This window comes from Accipiter gentilis, unplaced genomic scaffold (genome assembly GCF_929443795.1).
Source record: "Accipiter gentilis unplaced genomic scaffold, bAccGen1.1, whole genome shotgun sequence".
Taxonomy (NCBI): Eukaryota; Metazoa; Chordata; class Aves; order Accipitriformes; family Accipitridae; genus Astur; species Astur gentilis.
The window spans coordinates 1,180,011-1,200,355 of NW_026060823.1; the positions used below are offsets into that span (position 1 = coordinate 1,180,011).

General features: G+C 46.5%; 1 protein-coding gene across 3 annotated transcripts; it reads left to right on the forward strand.

Moving 5' to 3' along the window:
• The first annotated feature begins 1,158 nt into the window (after window positions 1-1,158).
• On the forward strand, window positions 1,159-19,910 carry LOC126036749 (electroneutral sodium bicarbonate exchanger 1-like). Of its 3 annotated transcripts, XM_049796783.1 has the most exons (12): window positions 1,159-1,289; window positions 2,109-2,276; window positions 4,172-4,293; window positions 4,557-4,836; window positions 5,574-5,754; window positions 15,760-15,921; window positions 16,650-16,763; window positions 17,102-17,263; window positions 17,876-18,127; window positions 18,940-19,008; window positions 19,549-19,722; window positions 19,822-19,910. In XM_049796783.1, the coding sequence occupies exons 4-11, from the start codon at window positions 4,574-4,576 to the stop codon at window positions 19,606-19,608; spliced, it is 1,263 nt and encodes a 420-aa protein (XP_049652740.1). In that variant the 5' UTR covers window positions 1,159-1,289; window positions 2,109-2,276; window positions 4,172-4,293; window positions 4,557-4,573; the 3' UTR covers window positions 19,609-19,722; window positions 19,822-19,910. The 3 variants fall into 3 exon arrangements, with proteins under 3 accessions (XP_049652740.1, XP_049652739.1, XP_049652741.1); XM_049796782.1 differs by lacking the exon at window positions 4,172-4,293 and having other exon boundaries at window positions 4,604-4,836; XM_049796784.1 differs by lacking the exon at window positions 4,172-4,293 and having other exon boundaries at window positions 4,604-4,836; window positions 5,577-5,754.
• The last annotated feature ends 435 nt before the right edge of the window (window positions 19,911-20,345 follow it).

A 20,345-nucleotide genomic window follows, 5' to 3' on the forward strand; every position in this document is an offset into this window, starting at 1 on the left:
AGTAACTAAGTTCCATATAATTGAACCCTACAGTGGGCAGGGGGGTGTGTGTGTTGGGTTTTTTTGTTGTTTTTTTGTTTGTTTTTTGGTTGTGTGTTGTTTTTTTTTTTGTTGTTGTTGTTAAAATGACAGGCTGTAGCTGCATTCCAGATGGTCTTTGTAGATGGAATCAAGACCTCTGGAGTTGTGAAGCTCTTGCTCTGCATCCAGGTGACTCATTCAATATGTTTGGTTTGGTTTTTTTTCAGATGTGGAGGGACAGGATGTGTCCCACAGAGCGATGGGGGAAGGCAGCAGAGCACTGTAAGGAGTTGAGTCCGTGAGTGGACTCTGAAGGAAGATGCATCCGGTGGCTCTATGAGACTGCTTTGCTTTGCTGTGTTTTGCAGTTTTCTTGCATTGTATTGGTCTGTATTTGCCTTTGCCCTGTGGTGTTTTGTTGTGTATTTGTATCGACTGTCATGTGAGACTGTCTCGCATTGCCTGGCCCTGCATTGTGTTTTGTATTGCAGTGCTCTGTACTTGTATGGATTGCCACCTGAGACTGCCTTGCCTTCTATGGTTCTGTATTGGTTTTGTATTGTTTTGGTCTGTACTTGTATTGACTGTCACGTGAGAGTCTCTTGCATTGGCCCTGTTCTGTTTTGTCTGGTATGGCAAGGCTCTGAGTTGTTTTGCCTTGACTGAGGTAAGAGTACTGCCTTGTATGGCATTACATTTGCATGTGAATTACATGGCTCTATGTTTGTGTGTGTCTTGCATGGCATTGTAGAGGCAGCGTAGAAGGTTTAATGACTTCGGGCTCTTTGCATGCAGAGTTGAGGGGATCGCAATTGGACTGTGAACTAGCATTGAGTAAGGCAGGAACTGGGCAATGGTGTTCATCTTGTTTATGCAGATGCTTTGTGGCAAGTCTCTAGAAATGGTCAAGGCCTTGAGGTCTAAGTAGCAGCGTGATGGGTCTTGGAGCGATCGGTAACTTTGGGACAGCTCTGTGTTTGTGATGCTCTGGTTTTTTCAAGTGTCATGGAGGACACTGGCTGTGAGGATGTGTTATTTTTGGAATAGGTGGGAAGCAGGGTAGGGGAGTGGTGGAGGACTTCTCTCTCGAGGATGAAGTGTCTGTTGACAAGCTTTGTGTGTTGTTTTTGCAGGTGATGACAGGGCACGAGAGGTGCTTGAAAGAACCTTGCGTTTAGGTGACATGGCGCTACGGAGGTTGGACTGTGACACGTGGCACTGTGAAAGCTAATTATCGGGTTGAAAATGCACGGATGGTGGAGATGATGGTGCGTGTTGAAATGTTGGTGTAACGGAAGGGCAGTTTGTGGGGAGGTTGGTTGGAAGGAGGTTGGGCTGGGGCCTGGGTTTTTGCAGGTAGGGTGCTTTTTTGAGGCCCCTGCTGCTGCAGACGGGGTGACGGCCTCTTGAGGCCTGTGGACGGTATGATGGATGAGTTGAGAGTGAGGGCTGGCGTGCATGTGATCTGAACGAGTGGTGTGTTGTGAATGTCTCTAACCTTGTAGGGTTCTGTGGTTAAGCCTTTTTGGTTTTTTTTCCTTTCAGGTTGGATGTGGAGTTGAGATGTTTTTCAGGGAATTAGGAAAAAAACCCCAAACTTAGAATAAGAAACCCCAGCTGGGATATGGGTTGGTTTTTGGTGTGTCCTCCCCTGCCCCATTTATTTTTTCTTTTCCCTGGTCCCAGCTGCTCCATGAGGCAATGTTGATCGCCAATGTTTGGACTGGGGTCTGCCTCGGGCCTGGGTTTTCAAAGGCAGGGCGATTTTTTTGTTTGGGTGGTTTTTTTTGGTTTTTTTTTTTTTTTTTTTCCCAAGGCTCCTGGGAACGGTGTTCCTGTGGAGCGCTCCCCTGGAACCTGGTAATTGCCAGTCAGCACAGAGAGATATGTTGTTCGGTGGATGGTCTTTGGAAGACAGTTGAGGATTTTGTGGGGGGAGTTGGACTAGATGGCCAGCATGGAGTAGGCCAGGGTTGTGAAGTGCGTGAGTGTAACTGTATTTGTCTGTGGTGGGTTTGTAAAATATTTGGTTGCTCTTTGTAGCTTGTGATGTAATGATATTTTTCAATTTCTGGTTTTGTGTCGAGGTGTGGAAGTGGACGGTCTGTCAAGATGATTGGAGGTCACTCGTTTGGTGCCCGGGAACAGGGATCATGGCGGTAATGTCACCTCAGGGAGTAAAACTTCTGGATGTGCAGCGATGTATGTAATGGGAGCGAGGAATGTGGAAAAGACCACTCCGTAGAGCATTGCAGGTACTAAATAGTGGCATTTCTTCTTCAGGTAATGCTAAATTTTTGGAGTTTACATGTATTTGTAAAAATAGTGATTAAAAGAGGACTAAATCTAATAGTGTCAAATATTTGACGAGTGAGGCCATAAGTCTTTTCTATATATTGTAGAAAAAGTACATTGTAGAATTGGATTGAAATACTGACATAGCTGAATCTATGTGGAATGAGTAATGGACCAAATGAAGCACTGAAAATAAAATGTAAAAAAGACAGGTAATTATGTGTCCTTGTGGGAATTACAGTACTAATGGCAATCACAAAGGGAAGCGTAGAGGGAAGCATGGGCGTTTAGTGCCCATAGGTAAACTTAGCTGTTGAAGTAAGTGAAAGTGTCTGTTGGAATTAGGCATCCAAGGGCGAGTTGTAGATACCTTGAGGTAAATGTAGCTGCTGCTGGGTTAATGGAAAGGGGGTGCATTCCTTCCTCTAGTGATTGCAGAACTTTGAAATTGGAGCTGTAGGTAGAGAACCGTGAAATGGGCTCGGGCGTGGTGCGGCGCCGAAATGGGCTCGGGCGCATGTGTTACTTTTCTTAAAGGGGCTGAGGTACTGTGTAACTCTGAAATGGGCTTGATGAGTGGATAACATGTGTGTAATATGTGAGGGGTTTTTTTATTCTGTTGTCCTTCTCTTTCCCTGACCCTTTGTGGTGCTCTCTACTCTTTTCATTCATGTCTTCTCTCTCTCTCCAACCTCCTGTGCTTTTCATAGTCTCTCTCTATCTCTTGTCATTATTATCATCTGACGCTCTGTGTTACTTTCTGTCCCATCGTATCATGTTGTATTTTTCTCCTGCTTTTTTCTTCATCTGTCCAGATCCCTGTCCCTTGTTTCTTCTATTGCTGTCCCTCTGCCTTGCTTCCTCTTGCCATCTTTTCTGTATTTCTCTCTGTTCCCTTCCCTCTTCCATCCTTTCTAACTGTATCCCCCTCTCCAGCTAGCTGTCCCTTCTCTTTTCTCTCTTCCTCCATGTCTCTCTCACAGCCTATCAATGACAGTTGTTTTTTCCTCCAGTGCTGTCCTGCTCTGTCCCTTGTTTCTCACTCTCGTTCTGTCATGCTCCCTGTGTCTTTTTGGAACTCCTCCATCTCTGTCCTGTAGCCTATCACTATTTTTTTCTTCTGCCATCCCTTTGTCCTTCTTTCAGTCTTTGTGTCTCTCTCCCTTTGTTCTCCCTCCCTTCTTTTTTTGCCTTTCTTGCTACATCTCTGTTCTGTACCACAAAAGCACGGAGGGTGTTTAGTAACAGAGAAGAAGGATATAGGCAAGGACAAAGGAAATTAATGGCTGTTATTCGGGAAGAAAGGGGAAGAGGGCCTAGACGAGACTTGCCCCGACTGGGCAAGGATCAATGCGCTTTGTGTAAGAAATTCAGTCATTGGTAGAGGGAATGCCCAGGGAACAAGGAGCATCAGAGGGCTCAAACAGGAAGAACAGTAGCCTCTGTGAAGGGAGACTGACGAGAACCTGGGGAATCTACCCTAGCGGATCCACTGGTTATAATTAAGCTAGGGAAAACAGAACAAGAGGTAGAATTTTTGGTAGATACAGGAGCAACATACTCGGTTTTGAATCAGGCTTTGATGCCCCGGGGAATGATTATGTCACGGTGAAAGGAGCGACTGGCCAAAGTGAAAAGGCATAGTTTTGTAAACCTTTAGAATATAAATTAGGAAAACAGTGGGGCATTCATAAATTTTTATATATGCCGAACTCCCCAAAGGCCCTTTTGGGAAGGGACTTGTTGGAACCATTGGGAGCAAAAATTGTATTCAAGAAGGGAGAAATTACTCTGGAGGTAAAAGATCAGCAAAATATTCAAATATTGAGCCTAACCTTAACCAGTCTCCCCCTAGAAGGAATCATTAATGAGGACATCTTAAAGCAAGTGTACCCGGGGGTATGGGCTACCGATGCACCTGGAAGAGCGAAAAGTGCTCCACCTGTTGAAGTTAGGATCAAGGAAGGCCAAAAGCTGGTAAGAATTAAACAATATCCCCTAAAGAAGAAAGACAGAGAAGGAATCCGGCCGGTGATAGAAAAATTTTTGCAGTTGGGACTATTAAAAGAGTGTGAGTCTGAATTCAATCCCCCTATATTACCTGTTCGGAAGCCCGATGGGTCATATTGGGTGGTCCAAGACTTATGGGCGGTGAATAAGATAACTGAAGATCTTTACCCGGTAGCGGCGAACCCATAGACCCTGTTAACCGTACTAACACCTGAATTGACTTGGTTTAGTGTTTTAGATTTGAAGGATGCTTTCGTTTGCCTCCCTCTCCATGAAGCCAGGCAAAACTTACTCACATTTGAATGGGAAAAGCCCAAGAGCGGTCGAAAGACCCAGCTCACTTGGACGGCCTTGCCACAAGGGTTTAAGAATAGGCCTACCGTTTTTGGCAATCGGTTTGCGAAAGACTTGGAATCCTGGGAAACCCCGTCTGAGGAGGGGAAGCTGTTGCAGTATGTGGATGATATCCCGATCGCCACCAAAACAGAGAAAGATTGTACGACGTGGGCGGTGAGTCTGTTGAATTTCCTGGGACTTCAGGGGTACCGGGTATCCAAGAAAAAGGCACAGGTAATGCAAGGCAAAGTGAATTATTTGGGCTATGAAATTAGTGCGGGACAAAGACCTTTGGGACAGGCCTGTAAAGAGGCAATATGTCAAACTGGGAGACCTCAGACAGTAGAAGAGTTATGGACTTTTCTGGGAATGACAGGGTGGTGCCGATTGTGGATCTATAATTACGGATTGCTTGTTAAACCACTGTATGCGTTGACAGCCACTAAGCAGAAACACCTTGAGTGGAATAAGGAGACCGAACGAGCCTTTGAGCTACCGAAAAAGGCTTTGATGTCGGCCCTGGCCTTAGGACTCCCAGATGCGAGTAAGCTGTTTCTTCTTTACTCCCATGAGAATCAGGGCATTGCTCTGGGAATATTAGCACAAAACCTGGGCCCGTATCGATGGGCAGTTGCCTACCTCTCTAAGCAGTTAGACACGACTGCAAAAGGTTGGCCTGGATGCCTGCGGGCGGTTGCGGCTGTGATACTAAATACACAGGAAGCCCGAAAGTTTACTCTGGACCAGAAGATGACTGTTCTGGTGTCTCACGCAGTATCAGCAGTACCGGAAGCAAAAGGCGGACACTGGCTCTCTCCACAAAGATTCCTGAGATATCAAGCTATATTGGTAGCGCGGGATGACGTGGAGATTGTAGTCGCTAACATTGTCAACCCAGCTTCTTTTCTCAGCAGGAACACAGGAGAACCGGTACATCGTGACCGTTTGGAAACCATCGAAGCAACGTACGCCAGTTGCCCAGACGTGAAAGACGGCCCCATGGAAAACGGGGAAACTCGCTTCACAGACGGAAGCAGTTACGTCCTAAACAGTAATCGACACGCGGGATACGCCGTCACTGCCAGCCAAGAGGTAATAGAATCGGGGGCTTTGCCCAGGAACACCTCCGCACAGAAGGCAGAAATAATTGCTCTAACCCGCGCCCTGGAATTGGCCCAGGGCAAAGTTGTGAACATTTATACAGACTCAAAATATGCCTTTGGAGTTGTACACGCACGTGGAGCAATTTGGAAGGAGAGAGGACTAGTGAGTTCTCAAGGGAAAAATATCAAACACGCAGAAGAAATTCTGAAGTTACTGGAAGCTGTCCAGCTCCCTAAGAAAGTAGCAATTATGCATATTAAGGCACACCAGAAAGCGAGCTCAGATTTGGAAAAAGGGAACGAGCTGGCGGACAGAGAGGCAAAACAAGTGGCCAAAACACAGGTAAAAACAGAAGGGGCCTTAATTCCTGATAGGTGGATTTCCCTAGAAGGTAAGCCAGAATACACTAAGGAAGATCAGAAGCTCATTACAGGTTTAGAAGGGTCATATAATGAAGAGGGGTGGGCTCATACCCCACAGGGAAAGCTAATCGTTCCCTCTTGCTTATTATGGCATTTGATAGGGGAGGAACATAGGAAAAGACATTGGGGAACAGAAGCCCTGTATAATCATCTGATAGGAGAAATTGTGGCTAGGAATTTATACGCCACGGTGAGGCAGTGTGATCGCACAACAGTGTGATCTTTGCCTCCAGACTAATCCTAAGAGCACCCCCAAGCTGGAAATGGGCCAGACTGGAAAAGGCAATGGGCCTGGACAACAATGGCAAATTGCTAATGTTTATTCATTACTAAAACACACCCACTTGTGATTTGCAGCTATGCGTGTTCCGTAGCTTTCTCATGGGAACTTCTTCAAAAGTTACTTATGAAGTTATGCCAAGGTCACACTGTCCCTGTTTTTCTCCTGATATCAGCAAAGCCAGCTATTTTCGGCCAAGGCCTAGTCTTGCTGCTCAAACTGACATTCTTTCACACAGAACTCTGCTCGCACAGCTTTTCTATAGACCCATGTCCTTTTTCATGAAGCCAATTCCCAACAATTCCCCCTTTTTCTTTTTGTGCGAGTAGAGCTTGGTGTGTCAGCTTTGAGACTCCTTTTATCATGCACCCATACGGAATTCTAACTATTACACAGATTAATATCAATATACCCAACCATCATAAGGCTTCCTTAATCAATGACATTACCCATAGTGTTATCCCGCCGAATATTGACTGTAACACTCCATCAAACCAACTAGTTTCTTGCTGGATCTTTGTGTATGTTTCTTCAGCCAATCTATTTGTTTGTATATAGATTGAGGTAAAATTTTAACACCTGCTGTATTGCCCTTTGCAAAGATCTGTGAACACAATTAATTAAACACAGTAAAAACAACATTATACCTAATAAAATACATAAGCACACAAAAAGAGGTTTGATTAATAGCTTTAGCTAGTGGCACCCAAACATTCTTACTGTCCCATGGTGTTAACCGATGTGGATCAATCACCGGTGTCACTGTCATGCTGCTTACTACAGTCAGTGTGTTCCATATCAATCTCAGCATAAGGTTTCAAATTTATGGGTAAATCAGGAACGTATCTGCCAGACATGGATGATGTGATTTTTTTGTCCAATTGCTGTCAAGGCTTGCCGTCCCGGTGCACTTAGTTGTCTTGTAGAAGTTAAGCTATCGCTGCCCCTCAATAAATCCAGCAGCGGCTGTAAGTCTGTATTTGTAATACCACAACAAGGTTGAATCCACTGTAGGTCTCAGTTTAAATCTTTCTCCCTATTTTTGTTTTTGAGCAATCCAGGCTTGCTTAATAACTTGGGATGCCATTTTCCTTAATAAGCTGAACAAGGTAAAACTGTTACAATAGCTAAAATCACAGTAACTACAATAATGCCCATAATTCTTTGAGCCAACCCGTTACCCCTAATGACCCAGACCATGAGGAAAATGAACCATCTATACATTCTTGTGCCATCTTGCTCCACGAACTCAGCCCAGCAATCGGTAGGTGCCAGCTTTCCGTGGGCGTCCCCACAGAGGCAACGATGGCCTCACCGTACACCAGCCCGATGCTCTTTGGAAAATCCCAGTATTTATACATTTGCAGAGGAACGGGTTTTAGCACACGTGGCCAGCGGGTGCCAAAAGTCCGCCTCGGTTGCAATCTATGACACATGCGCTCGCTGGCCAGGCGCGCTGCACGAGTCATAGCCATCTTGTCTATTGGTTCATGGGCTTTACGATACAGTTGCGATGCACAGAGAATCTTGACCTGTTATGTTAGCCAAGGTGACCTATACATTAGTTTTTGGCTGAGGTAGTATTCATATTGCCACATCATCTATGATGCTCCAGATGATGATGGTCATGCAAATCGAACAGGAGTCCATCGTGGGCCTGTATCTGTGGAAACACAATCAACCTCGTTCCCAGGTTATTAATGGAAATAGACCTTACCCCTAATTTTGGCTTTAACTAACTTTTACCCCACACTGTCTTCCCGTAATCACACTATGTTTAATCAAATTATGCTTTACACACTTTTTACCTAAAGCAGGTTCTATATAGAATAAGGCACGCTGTTCTGAAAACCTCTCTGAAGGACTCCGTGTCCACTAGTAATACTCTATTAGTTAGAATCTGTCAGATCAGTGGCTCCAGCACCCGCCGGTGCCGTGCCAGTCGCCATTGGAACAATTCCGGGTCCAGCATCAGTGCGAAGCCATGGCTTGTCCCACTTAGCCAGGATCTCCCAGTAAGTTTTACTTCTGCTGATCTGCACCATTTCCTGGATTCTGGGTCCCTATACATTACCATGATTCCTGTACTTTGTTGCGTCCTTTCTGCCTGTAAAAGAACATGATGCACTACCATTGGTGGGTCTTTGTGATCACCTGTCAATCTAAGATAATTTAGCACAAATAAGGCTTTGGCCAATCGTTCCTCTGGGAGTAAGCCCTGGGTTCCCCCCTTTTGTTTTTGCAGCATGTTCTTTTAGGGTTTGGTTGGCCCATTCGACAATAGCTTGTCCTGTGGGAAGATGTGGAATACCGGTACCGTGGTGAATTCCCCACAAATTACAAAATCGAGCAAATCGTGTAGAACCATAGGCTGGGCCGTTGTCCATCTTAATTTCTTGAGGCACACCCAGTACTGCAAAAGAAGCGTGAAGATGTCATTCAATATGTAAGGCCTTTTCTCCAGTTCGTGCCGTGGCCCACATGGCAGCAGGATAGGTATCAATACACACATGCACAGAACGCTTTGCACCAAACCACATGACATGGGTGAAATCCATTTGCCACAACTGCAATGGCAAAAGACCTCGTTGGTTAACCCCACAGCCCAAGCCGAGCCCTTCGTTTTGACAATCAGGGCATGCTTTAACGATACCTTGGGCATCAGTAAGTGGTAAGTCAAATTGCTTTGCTAACATCCTAGCGGGTTGGTGCAAGAACGCATGCGATTGCCGTGCTTTGTTGAAAACGATTCCCTGGAGGAGGCTCCCGTGGCGCTGCAACCAATTGGTCAACTCTGTCATTTCCCGTTTCTCATCTGCACAGTGTTCTCATACCCAAGAGTTCTACCAGAGGGGTCATATTGCCATTAGTGATACCGCAAAGATTCCGCACCCACTGGATATCTCCCACAAGCTTCTGGACATGATGTAACATTGAAATTTCTCATGTTATTTGAACCTTCTGAGGTTTAACATTTGCTAGCATTTATGTGCCACCCCAAATACTTCCAAGGTGCTGCCTTTTGCACCTTTTCAGGAGTGATTATTACTCCGCGATGGCTTAAGATGTCCTGCAATTGAGTTAAAATCTCATCCTGTGGCAAGTTACTGAGGTAACTGCTTTCTTACAGGCTCTGATGCCCAGGCCACATACACCTGACGCATCGTGGGGGAATTGCGCATTCATTGCGGTAACACGACCCAATGGTATCTCTTATAGGGTTCTGCCTTGTTAATCGATGGTACCGAAAAGGCGAACCGTTCAGCGCCATCTGGGTGCAATCTTTTAGATTTATAATTAACAAATCCCATTCTTCTGGAAGCATAACTGGAGATGGCAAACCTGGCTGCAGGGCTCCCATACTGTGCATCACCACATTCACAGCTCTGAGATCATGTAACAGTCTCCGCTTCCCACTTTTCTTGGGAATGGTAAATATTGATGTATTCCATGGACTAGTAGAAGGAACAACTTGTCCCGCTCTCAACTGGTCCTCAACTAACCCTTGTATTTTTAGTAGCCTTTCAGAATTTAGCAGCTACTGATCAATCCAAACAGGTTCATCTGTTTTCCAGTTAATTTTCAGAATCGGCTACCCCTCAGTGACCGCTCCTAAAAAGGATGCGTCACTAACATTGCCTTCATTTGGCTCAATAAATCATGGCCTACGAGGCCAAACAATTCAGTTGGGGTAGTCATGACATACGGACACGTCGTAATGTGTTCACCATCGGGGAACACAAATGTAATTGGTAGCTGACTTACTAAGGTGGCTTGTGTGCCCCCTATCCCTGCAATACCAAAGTTTGGATTGATCGATGGCCATGATGGAGGCCAAATGCATTGTGAAATAATCATAACATCAGCACCTGTATTGATTGTCATCGGTTTCTTGACAACAACTCCATTGGGCCCTTCCAATTGCACTACCTTTTCTGGTTTACCTCTTGTTGTGTCCATGGCAAAGTATACCTGCGGTTTCCCTGTGGAGCCGAATCCACCATCTCCACGTTGTACTTCACCTGGGTTCGGAACACACGACCTGAATGGAACTAATTGTGCTATTCTGGTACCTTTAGGAATAGAAACAGGAGGGATTAAAACATGAATCATAATTTCCACAGTCCCACAATAATCTGCATCAATAAGCCCTGGGAGCACCAGAATTCCTTCTAGAGCTGTTGAAGATTGCCCCATTAAAAATGCACTAAGTCCAAACCCCAATGGTCCCTTTATGTTGACTGCGGTTTCCACATCCACTCTGGAGCTTCCTGCGGTGGCGGATCTGGTGGTTGCGAGGCTGCCTGAGGGCTGGCAGCTCAAGCCCCTTGCATTTGTGTCGCCGCGCGAGGGGCCTTCGCAGTTGGTGTAAAGTTTCCCTTCTTCCTGTATTCTTGGTGGTATGGTTATCTTTCTTACACTTGTTGCAGCACTTACTGTTAACAGTACCTGTACATTTGCTCCTAATGTGTCCACGTTTGCCACAGTTAGAACACTTGACCAAGGGTGTCTTACTGGCCTTGTGTTTCTTTGTAGCTCCTTGGAGAGCTGTGGCAGCATAGGCTACTTTCTGTGAGTCCACTGATCGATCCGTGTATTCTATCATATCAACGATGTCTGCATTTTTCGGCAAATTACACAATGCTTTGCGTGTCTTTTCAGTAGCATTTTCAAAAGCGAGTATTTTGAACATGTTTTCTTTCATGCCCTCGTTCATGTCAGGGTGGTCATAAATTGTATTCTCCTGTTTCACCTGGGTAAAAGCATGGCTGTACATATTGTCTGGTACGGTAAGAAAAGCTTGATACGCCAAGATCTGTGATAGATGATGAACCTCAGTGACACATTGTAACTGAGCGTTCCCTGATGCGAAGGGTCCAGTACCCATCGGCATCTGCGTGGTTACTCCCCATAGGGGATCTGTTTGTTGTCGTGATGTTGCTTGTTCCCTATCACAGAGCTTCTCCCACTGCCAGAAAAACACTAACATTCGGGCGGGTGTCAAAATCAACTGTGCTAGCTGTTTAATATCTTGAGGTATCAGCGTATCAGCAGAAAAAATGAATTGCAGTATTTGGTGAGTTAACGCAGATTTGATTCCGTACTGACTCACAGCATTCCTTAATTTCTCAATGACCTTCCAGTCAAACACCTCCCATTTTTTCTGTCCATTTGATGCAATAACTGGGAATGCTTAGAGCATAGTCCCTTCTATAATGGCATCTGTTATTACACCCCTCCAATGTCTCTGCCTTTCTTCTGCAGCGGCTATTACAGGCGGCTCCGCGTCTGTCACGGGTGCGGTTGGTTTCCCCGTCTCTTTTCCCCATTTCCTTTAACAATTCTAACATTGTCTCTTTTTGTTCTATTATTAGAGTAGCCAAGTCCTTGTTTGCATTATTTGAATCAGGGTGTATGCTAGGTATAATTTGTTCATGTTGAACGGTGGTATCTGAGGGCTGGTTTTTCGTAGGCAGATTTTTACTCACTCCCTGATTCTGTAGGGTTTCCTTTAATCGTACGGTTAGGGAGGCTTGGGAACTGTCGGATGGCTGATTAATATCGGCAGTCCCAGGGAGTGGAGCAGAAGTCAAGGGCACGAGAGTAGGCGAACAAGCTCCAAAAAGTCTCTCTCGCTGCATTATGTTTTTCTCCCCGCTTTTCCCTTTCGCTTGCGGTTGGAGAGAGAGAGCAGCAAAAGCAGACGCAGACGCTTTACGATCTGCTTTCATTTCTTACAGAGTTGTCTTAATCAATTTCCATAAAGTTACAAGATCTTTAACTTCTTTAGACCCGTCACTAATTTCATCCCATAGGGAGGTTCCGACGCTTTACGATCTGCTTTCATTTCTTACAGAGTTGTCTTAATCAATTTCCATAAAGTTACAAGATCTTTAACTTCTTTAGACCCATCACTAATTTCATCCCATAGGGAGGTTCCGATAGCATTCCAGGTACTAAGCTCAAAAGCTGTACCCACACTAATTGAAAGGTTTCTGTCCTTGCTTCATTAGTTTTTTAGCTGATTTATCATCATCAGTTACCATATCCCATAATACGTCTCCTAATCTACGCCATTCACTCTCCTTAAATAATAAATCCGGATTCTTAAAGCATCCCTTAACGCGACCCAGCGTGACTAACCCCGAAATTTGCTTAATGCAGTTTACTCCCCACTTTTCTAAAAAGCACTGTAATAATTTTAGGGCTACCTCTTGATCCATTGCCGGCCGGCTTCTTGATACTCCTGGGTGCTACCTTGATTAAGGCACCTCGGTTAAAAAGTCTTTGCAGCCTTTTTCCAGTAGCCCTCACTGACGGCGAACCCCTTTTGGACGGTCCAGGCACGAGAGTTAACACACCAACCAAGACGATCAGCGTTCGGTTAATCTTTTGCCCCCCGGTCGCTGCTACCGGTGCTTCTCAGTGTCCGTCGCTCCAATTCCCCTTTCTTCGGTCCCCGTTCGGGCGCCATTTGTTGGAGCGGCGGAGGAATGCACATAAGTCGACCCAATATGAGTGATAGAAGTGATTCAACTTTATTTGCATGGATAGCTCATATTTATACAGTTTGCGATAATTATGCCTACTAGTCCTAATATGATTGGATTGGTACATTGCTAATGTTTATTCATTACTAAAACACACCCACTTGTGGTTGGCAGCTACGCATGTTCAGTAACTTTCTCATGAGAACTTCTTCAAAAGTTACTTGTGAAGTTATGCCAAGGTCACACCGTCCCTGTCTTTCTCCTGATAACAGCGAGACCAGCTGTTGTTTTCCTCCCAATATCAGTAAAGCCAGCTATTTTCAGCCAAGGCCTAGTCTTGTTGCTCAAACTGACATTCTTTCACACAGAACTCTGCTCTGTGTGAACTTTTCCACAGGCCCATGTCCTTTTTCAGCAAGCCACTTCCCAACAAAAGGTATTCCTAGAAAAAGTTTCCCGTTTATAAAGCAGGAGTTTGTTGGGGCTGAATTACAGTTCCTTTGTAACTGAATTGGGTCAATATTCCGAAAAAGGGGAATATGTTTATTTTTGAAACAGGTCAATACTTGCATGTGTTGTGCTGGCAAGGAGGAGGCTTCTTAAATGTAGAACTTGTTAAATTTAAAAGCACACCTCCACTCTCCATAGTATTGCTTCTATGTTAATTCAGGGTTAAGATATTCGTTCACTTCAGTTTCTGTGAATCTGTTAGGGCAGCGTGCTCTAAGGTGATGGGAGGGAGCAGGGGGAAGAAGGGGAGGAGGAAAAGCAAAATATCTGCAACCTGCTCTTCCATGACTCCTGCAAACTGTAATGTTATTTTTTTTTCCCAAGCCTGAAAACTGTACTTGGCAGTGGGATTGTGGCTATCTTGTTAATATTCTTCCTTCCTTTCTTGTTTTGGCCTCTCCAGGAAGCGATTCGAGTAATCCTTGGAAATCTTGATGATTTACATGCATTTTCTACAGACCACTATCTTTCTGCGTACCCTTTCTTTCCTACTTGTAAAAGAAAAGGTCCAATGACTTGTATCTGTTGGGCATTGCTTAATTTGACATTCCTGCCTAGTAGTGCGCAGATCTTTAGCTGGAGTACGACTCCTCTGAGCTTCGCAGTTTTACATTAGCTGAAGATCCTCCTCAGTTGTTGCCTTCACCAGAGAACTGATGTATGTAAAAAGAATGTTTTGCAGTGTTTTCAGATGGCCACCCCTGCGTTCCAAATCTGATTTAGCCAGAAAAAACGAACGTGCATATATAAAGTCCCAGGAAGCCCACGTAATGCGATTGCAAGGAAAGCTAGTGCGTTGTTTCAAAAGGTTAATAAAACGTAAAGCGCTCCTTACAGGCGCAGCAGCGTTGGCCCTCTAGTAGAGAAGACCGCAGTAGTTTTCTTGTAAGGTACATTAGGATTAAGTATTGTAGTTGCTGTAGTGTAAAGGGTTACGGAGAAGTTACTCTCCTGAGGCTGTTGTTGCAGAGAAAAGTAAGTTAGTGGAAGGAGAAGCCTCTTCAGTCCTAAGGTGCGTCAGTTTGTGAATCGGATCAGGCCCTTCGGCATCATCTCCTCCCGTGATTCCGAGTGCCCAGGAGTAATGAACACCCGCGTGTTTCCGCCTCCAAGGCATCCCCTTCCAGTCTCGGCAGACTGCGTTATTGCCACCCCTGGTCCTAGCAGGCAAGAACGAGATCATCCTCTTTCTCTGTCAGAAGCTGGTAGGTATGAGAGCAACTTATTCCTGTTGCTGCCAGGAAGAGAAAGTAGCCCAGAGCATCGTCAGACAGGAGGCACCCAAACAAAGGAAGCCTCGTTGTTGGTTTGCTTCGCTAAAGCGCAGCCAGTTTTGCCTGCGTGCTTGAGGAGGGTTTGATTCACGAGCTTGTATTTCTGGAACTGGGAAGTCCATCCACCTGCTCAGGCAGCACCGGGCCCTGCGGAGAACTGCAAGCTCAGAGGCCTGGCGTGATGAGTTGTCCTGCAGTCTGTGTGTCGGGCTCCTCGCTGTAGCATACCTCTTAGTTAATCGCCAGCTGTGGGAGTCCTTGAAGCCAAACTCAAACGAACAATTTCATCCCTTAAAGGAACTGACTGTGTCATCTAGGCAAATCTTGGGCTTCATCTCTGGTCCTCAGGATGCAAATGGAGTAAAAGTATTCATGTTATCTGTTTCTTCCTGAGGTCAGAGGCACGTAAGAAGGCTGCTGCCTGGCGTCACCCATTCGTGCATGCATGAGCTCCTAGGTGTGCGAACTGCACCCCCAGGAAGGAACGTCTGTAACTGTGGCGTTTGTCATGTCAATTATCTTTTGTTCTCCCATTTTGAGGAGGACTGTGAAGTGAATGTAATGATGCTAGTCCTGTGAATCCTAGTCCTTTTCAGGTTTAAAAATAATTTTTAAAAGAATTACTTTTTAGTTAGGAAAGCTGATGAGGTTTTCTTCACAGGGTTGGGAGAGCCTGGCATGTTGTTTTTTGCGGGAAGATGTGAGGACTGAAGCCAGATGCAGTTAAGGAAACACAGTGCTATGAATGCAAGCAACTGATGGAAGAGTGTCACCTGGATGAGTGTTTCTTGTAATGTGTTACTAGCGTATGGTGTCTCCTCACATCTCATTTCTCCGCTGTGTAGTTCGATGTGTCACTTGTTCAGCTGCTGCTGCTCATTAAATATAAATCTCCATTGGCAGGAGCAGTTACAGGGTCGTGGATCTTGGACCAAGATCCTCAAAACCCCCTAGCTATGCGAGGTTTCCCTGCCGCACGTGCACTGCCTTTGTGTCCTGATGCTCTGTTTCTCCAGGAATGTCAGTATTTGCGTGGGGAGTTTCAAGGACCTGCCTGTGGACGCGACGGCCCCTACACCCCTGATGTATTCTTCTGGTGCTGCATCCTCTTCTTCGCCACCTTTGCCCTGTCAAGCTTCTTGAAGAAGTTTAAAACCAGCCGCTACTTTCCAACCAGAGTAAGTAGAAGGAGGTGGCCAGTGTCCATCTCCGCACTCGTTTCCCAAAATGGCTTTCCTGGAGCACTAAGCAGTATTTGCCCTGCCTTGGTCAAGCTGGGAAACGTTGGCCTTGCAGGCCAAGCTCTCCAAGAGCTTGGATGTCTCACACTCATTTCCATGAGTGCAAAATCATTGTAGCGTTTCCCACCTGCCTCGTGACCTGCCCCAGATTGAAGATTTTTGGGGTTTGATTTTTTTTTATTTTTTTTCTTCTCCTCAGGTAGTAGGAAGTCAGGTTTCCCAAAGTTTTGGGGGTTGGGGTTTTCGGTTTATTTTTTTTCCCCTACCTTCTGCGCATTATGTGCTCGAGTGGAAAGTAGATTCGAATGAGGAGCTTCCTTTTGAGGACTAAAGGATGCCTCAGTGCCTTGTTGCCATTGTAGCTGTGAGTGTAGCTGTAGTGGCAGACATGTGTTTTCTTATTTTTAATATTATTATTATTATTTTTAGATTTTGACTTAAACCAACCCTTGTTGGCCTAGTTAAGCTTTTTTTTATTGTCTGACCCCAGATCTCACAGGGACAAACACAGCAGCAGTATCTAAGCAAGGGATCAGGCTGCATGTGCTCAGAGGGGTGGTGGGATTTGGTTAAGCAGCCTTAATGTTGTGGATGTCTGCAACTCTTGCATCTCACCTTACGGCCCTGTTTGCCATGCCCCTCTCACCTCTGGTTTCTCGCCCCAGGTACGGTCCACAGTGAGCGACTTTGCTGTTTTCCTCACCATCGTCATCATGGTGCTCCTTGACTTTGTGGTTGGGATCCCATCGCCGAAGCTCCAGGTCCCCCATGCGTTCAAGGTAACGGGGTGTTTTGGCACGTGGGGGTGCCACAAGGTGATGCCGGGGCAGGGCAGGGCTGAGTCTGGAGGAGATGCTGGTGGTGTGACCATCTCCTCTTCCACCTCCAAGTGCCTTGCTTCCTCCTGGAAATGAGAAGATGGCCCCAAAACTAGATACCTACAGGGGAAGTATCTAGAGCTGCTTGCAAGGAGGAGACTGGCACTGCTGAAGCCCCCGGGAGAGGGGGACATGAAGCCAGGGCTGGGAGGTGCTCTGACGCAAGGAGGGAGGGGAAAATGAAAGCCAGTGGAGTGCCTGGGCTGGGAGACAATGCTGATGTGTGGGCTTTGTTGCAGCCTACCAGAGACGACCGCGGGTGGTTCATCAACCCCATAGGACCCAACCCTTGGTGGACGGTGTTGGCTGCGCTCGTCCCAGCTCTGCTCTGCACCATCTTGATATTCATGGACCAGCAGATCAGTGCCGTTATTGTGAACAGGAAGGAGCACAAGCTGAAGGTAAGGGCCTGCGAGAGATGACTCCAGCCCCTTCTGGGCTGCAGGTCTGGGGGGAAGCTCTTATTCCCGATGCTTTCTGAAGGCATTGGTTTGGGACAAGGTCAGGCTGCGTGGCAGGATGCTCTCCTGGATTAACGATGAAGCAGGGAGCAAGTGACAGAGCAGTATAGATGAGCAACCTTTTGGAGGAGCAAATTAATCTTGGAGCAATAGAGAACTGCGTTTTTGTTTTAAAATGGCAGCAGCAGCAGGTGTGGGGAATGAATTGTTTTGATGCGCTGCCAGGGATAACTCAGAGTCACACCTTCCTTGCAAGTGGTAGAATTTTCTTTGTGAGTGGAAAAAATGGTTTGGTGCTTTTGGGTTGTGGCTTGTTGTTTTTTGGAGAAGTATTTAATGCACAAGCTCTGCATATCCATTGTGTCTGAACTCCTGCCAGATTTTCATGCCAGGTGCTTGTGCAAAGCCTGCATACACCCTTGCTTGTTTCCATTTCTTGTTTTGAATTCTGAAGAAGTTGACTTGTGCTCGAGCAGGGTTTGAGTCTGACTTGCGACGTTATCCTTGCTCTTGTGCTATGGGATGCTCTGTTTCTTGTTTTCCTGCCTGCAGAAAGGATGCGGGTACCACCTGGACCTTTTTGTGGTGGCCGTGATGCTCGGGGTGTGCTCTGTGATGGGGCTGCCCTGGTTTGTGGCTGCGACCGTCCTGTCCATCACCCACGTGAATAGCCTCAAAGTAGAGTCTGACTGCTCAGCTCCAGGAGAACAACCCAAGTTGCTGGGGATACAAGAGCAGAGAGTCACTGGCTTGCTGATCTTTGTGCTCATGGGCTGCTCTGTCTTCTTCACTTCTGTGTTAAAGGTGAGAGGAAAATGCAAACCACCCAACAACCGTGAGCTTGTTGGAGGTTACAGAAAAACAGTCCCCTCTCTGCAGGCCTGAGTAGTTAGTTGTGGAGCGGAGGAGGAGGAGGTGGTCCCAACCCTTGAGGCTTGACCAACGGTGGGAACCAGCCTCGGTTAGGTTTTGCAGCCCTTCAGGCCCCCGTTTCGTGTGCTCGAGGCGAGCGAGCAACGCAACTGCTTGAATTTTTGGGTGTCTTTCAGGCCCACCCATGTTTATGGGTTACAGTTGAGCATATTCAGACCAGCACATCTGCTGTCTTTCAAACAGGCAGCCCTTTAGTGGCTGCAATTTGCTCCCCAAATGCCGCGGAGCAGCCGTTCCCAGGAGCTAAACACACTGAGGTCATCCCTGTGGGCTTCCTTGCACGTTCCTCCCACAAAGTAATCTCGTCTCTAGGCTAAAAGGAGGCCTGTGGCCTTTGCCTGTTGCCCCAAGAATAGGCAGAAGTGTTTCTTCTACCGCCAGAGAATGCGGCATAGGGTAGCACGGGTGAAATCGCCTATTTTCCTCCAACCTTTCTGGAAAATAGGATTATTCTGAGGAGAGATAACTCCCAAGTTCAGCCTAAAGCAGAGCCTTAGCTCACTCGTGCGCACAAAATGGCAAAACAATGGTTAATATCTGACCCATCTCTAAGCCTGAATGGAAGCTGGAAAGCTTCAAGCAATTTTAGGCAGTGCCTGTGGAAGAGGGTGGTAATACTGAAAATGCAATACAGAAAAAGAAACGATTGCATTCTTTCTTTTCTTTTTCTTCCCCCCCCCCAGTTTATACCAATGCCTGTGCTTTATGGCGTCTTTCTCTACATGGGTGTGTCGTCGCTCAGAGGAATTCAGGTACGGACTCTTTTACAGCGTGCAGCATGTCGGCTCCCTGGTATTTTGTCTCTGTAGCAGCAGGGAAAAAAGCAGTGGCATGGGAAAAACTTCTCACAGAGCAAGCAATGAAACTCTTTTGTGTAAGAAAGAGATTGGTGGAGGCACAGGAGGTAGATAGGGCTGGGAGGACCAGGCAAGTTCAGCGCTCTCTGTTGCAGGGTTTAGGGCAGGTCAGTGTTTGGTTACGTGAAAAGCGGGGGAATTTGGTGCAAAGGGAAGGCAGTTTCTACCACTGGTGGAAATCCTCATGGGGGGATTCAGTGGGCCGAGAAATGCTAATAATGGAATGGCATGGAAGAGTTGCCGTTTGGGCAGCTCTCAGGGGCAAGCCGGTTGCTAGATGGAGCGAAGGGAAAATGGGTGCTGCTCCCAGGAGGAATGCGGTGGGATCCAGGAGTTCTGACGGCAAGCGAGATGCTGCAAAGTGCCTCCACGTCTCGAGAGGGCCAGCAACTTGCCGCAGTCCCAAGGTGGCAACCTTTCCCTTTTATTTCGCAGTTCTTTGATCGCTTGAAGCTGTTTTGGATGCCGGCGAAACACCAGCCGGATTTCATCTAACTGCGGCACGTGCCCTTGCGAAAGGTGCATTTCTTCACGGCGATCCAGCTGACCTGCCTCGTCCTGCTCTGGACCATCAAGGTGTCCCGTGCCGCCATCATCTTTCCCATGATGGTAAGAGCTGCCACCGCTCGGCAGCGGGGTGTTTGCAGCGTTGTTGTGAGAGGTGGCATCGTCTCTGAGCTCACCGCATCTTCCCTCTTATTCGTGAAGGTTTTGGCTCTCGTATTTGTCCGGAAAGCGATGGATTTCTGCTTCTCAAAGCGAGAGCTCAGCTTTCTGGATGACCTTATGCCAGAAAGGAAGAAGAAGTTGGACGATGCCAGAAATGAAGCTGGAGAAGAAGAAGAGGTAAGGCTTGCTGTGTCCTCGGGGCTGGACATCTCCGTGTGTCTGTGAGATTGCCTGTTTCTCTTACAGCTTGTCTGGAAACGTTGGGGGAAGATCAGCACTCAATCGAAATAGATCCCAATAGCCTGTAACTTTTGTAACCTTTGTTTCCTCAAGTAGCAGTGAGCTGAACGCTTGAATACAGGTGTAATTTTTAAAACGAGTCGTTTTTCACAAAGGTCATTATCATTATGATGATTATTATTAGATGCTGCTGCGGCTGCTGCTGCTGGCAAGACTTGCTCATAATCATGTTTTGAACACACAGTCCCCCTGCCCCGAAATCTTTGGAGTGAACGGTTTCTCCCCTGCTGCACTAATACCTATAGCTGCCAAGGGGCAGAAGC

Bases quoted from the DNA above. Each gene is read 5' to 3' on its own strand.
- LOC126036749 (XM_049796782.1), top strand. From the start codon at position 2,244: ATGTGGAAAAGACCACTCCGTAGAGCATTGCAG. The intron at 5,755-15,759 runs GTAATAGAATCG...CTGTTTCTCCAG, and splicing joins CCGTCACTGCCAGCCAAGAG to GAATGTCAGTATTTGCGTGG. The intron at 19,009-19,548 runs GTACGGACTCTT...TTTATTTCGCAG, and splicing joins CGTCGCTCAGAGGAATTCAG to TTCTTTGATCGCTTGAAGCT.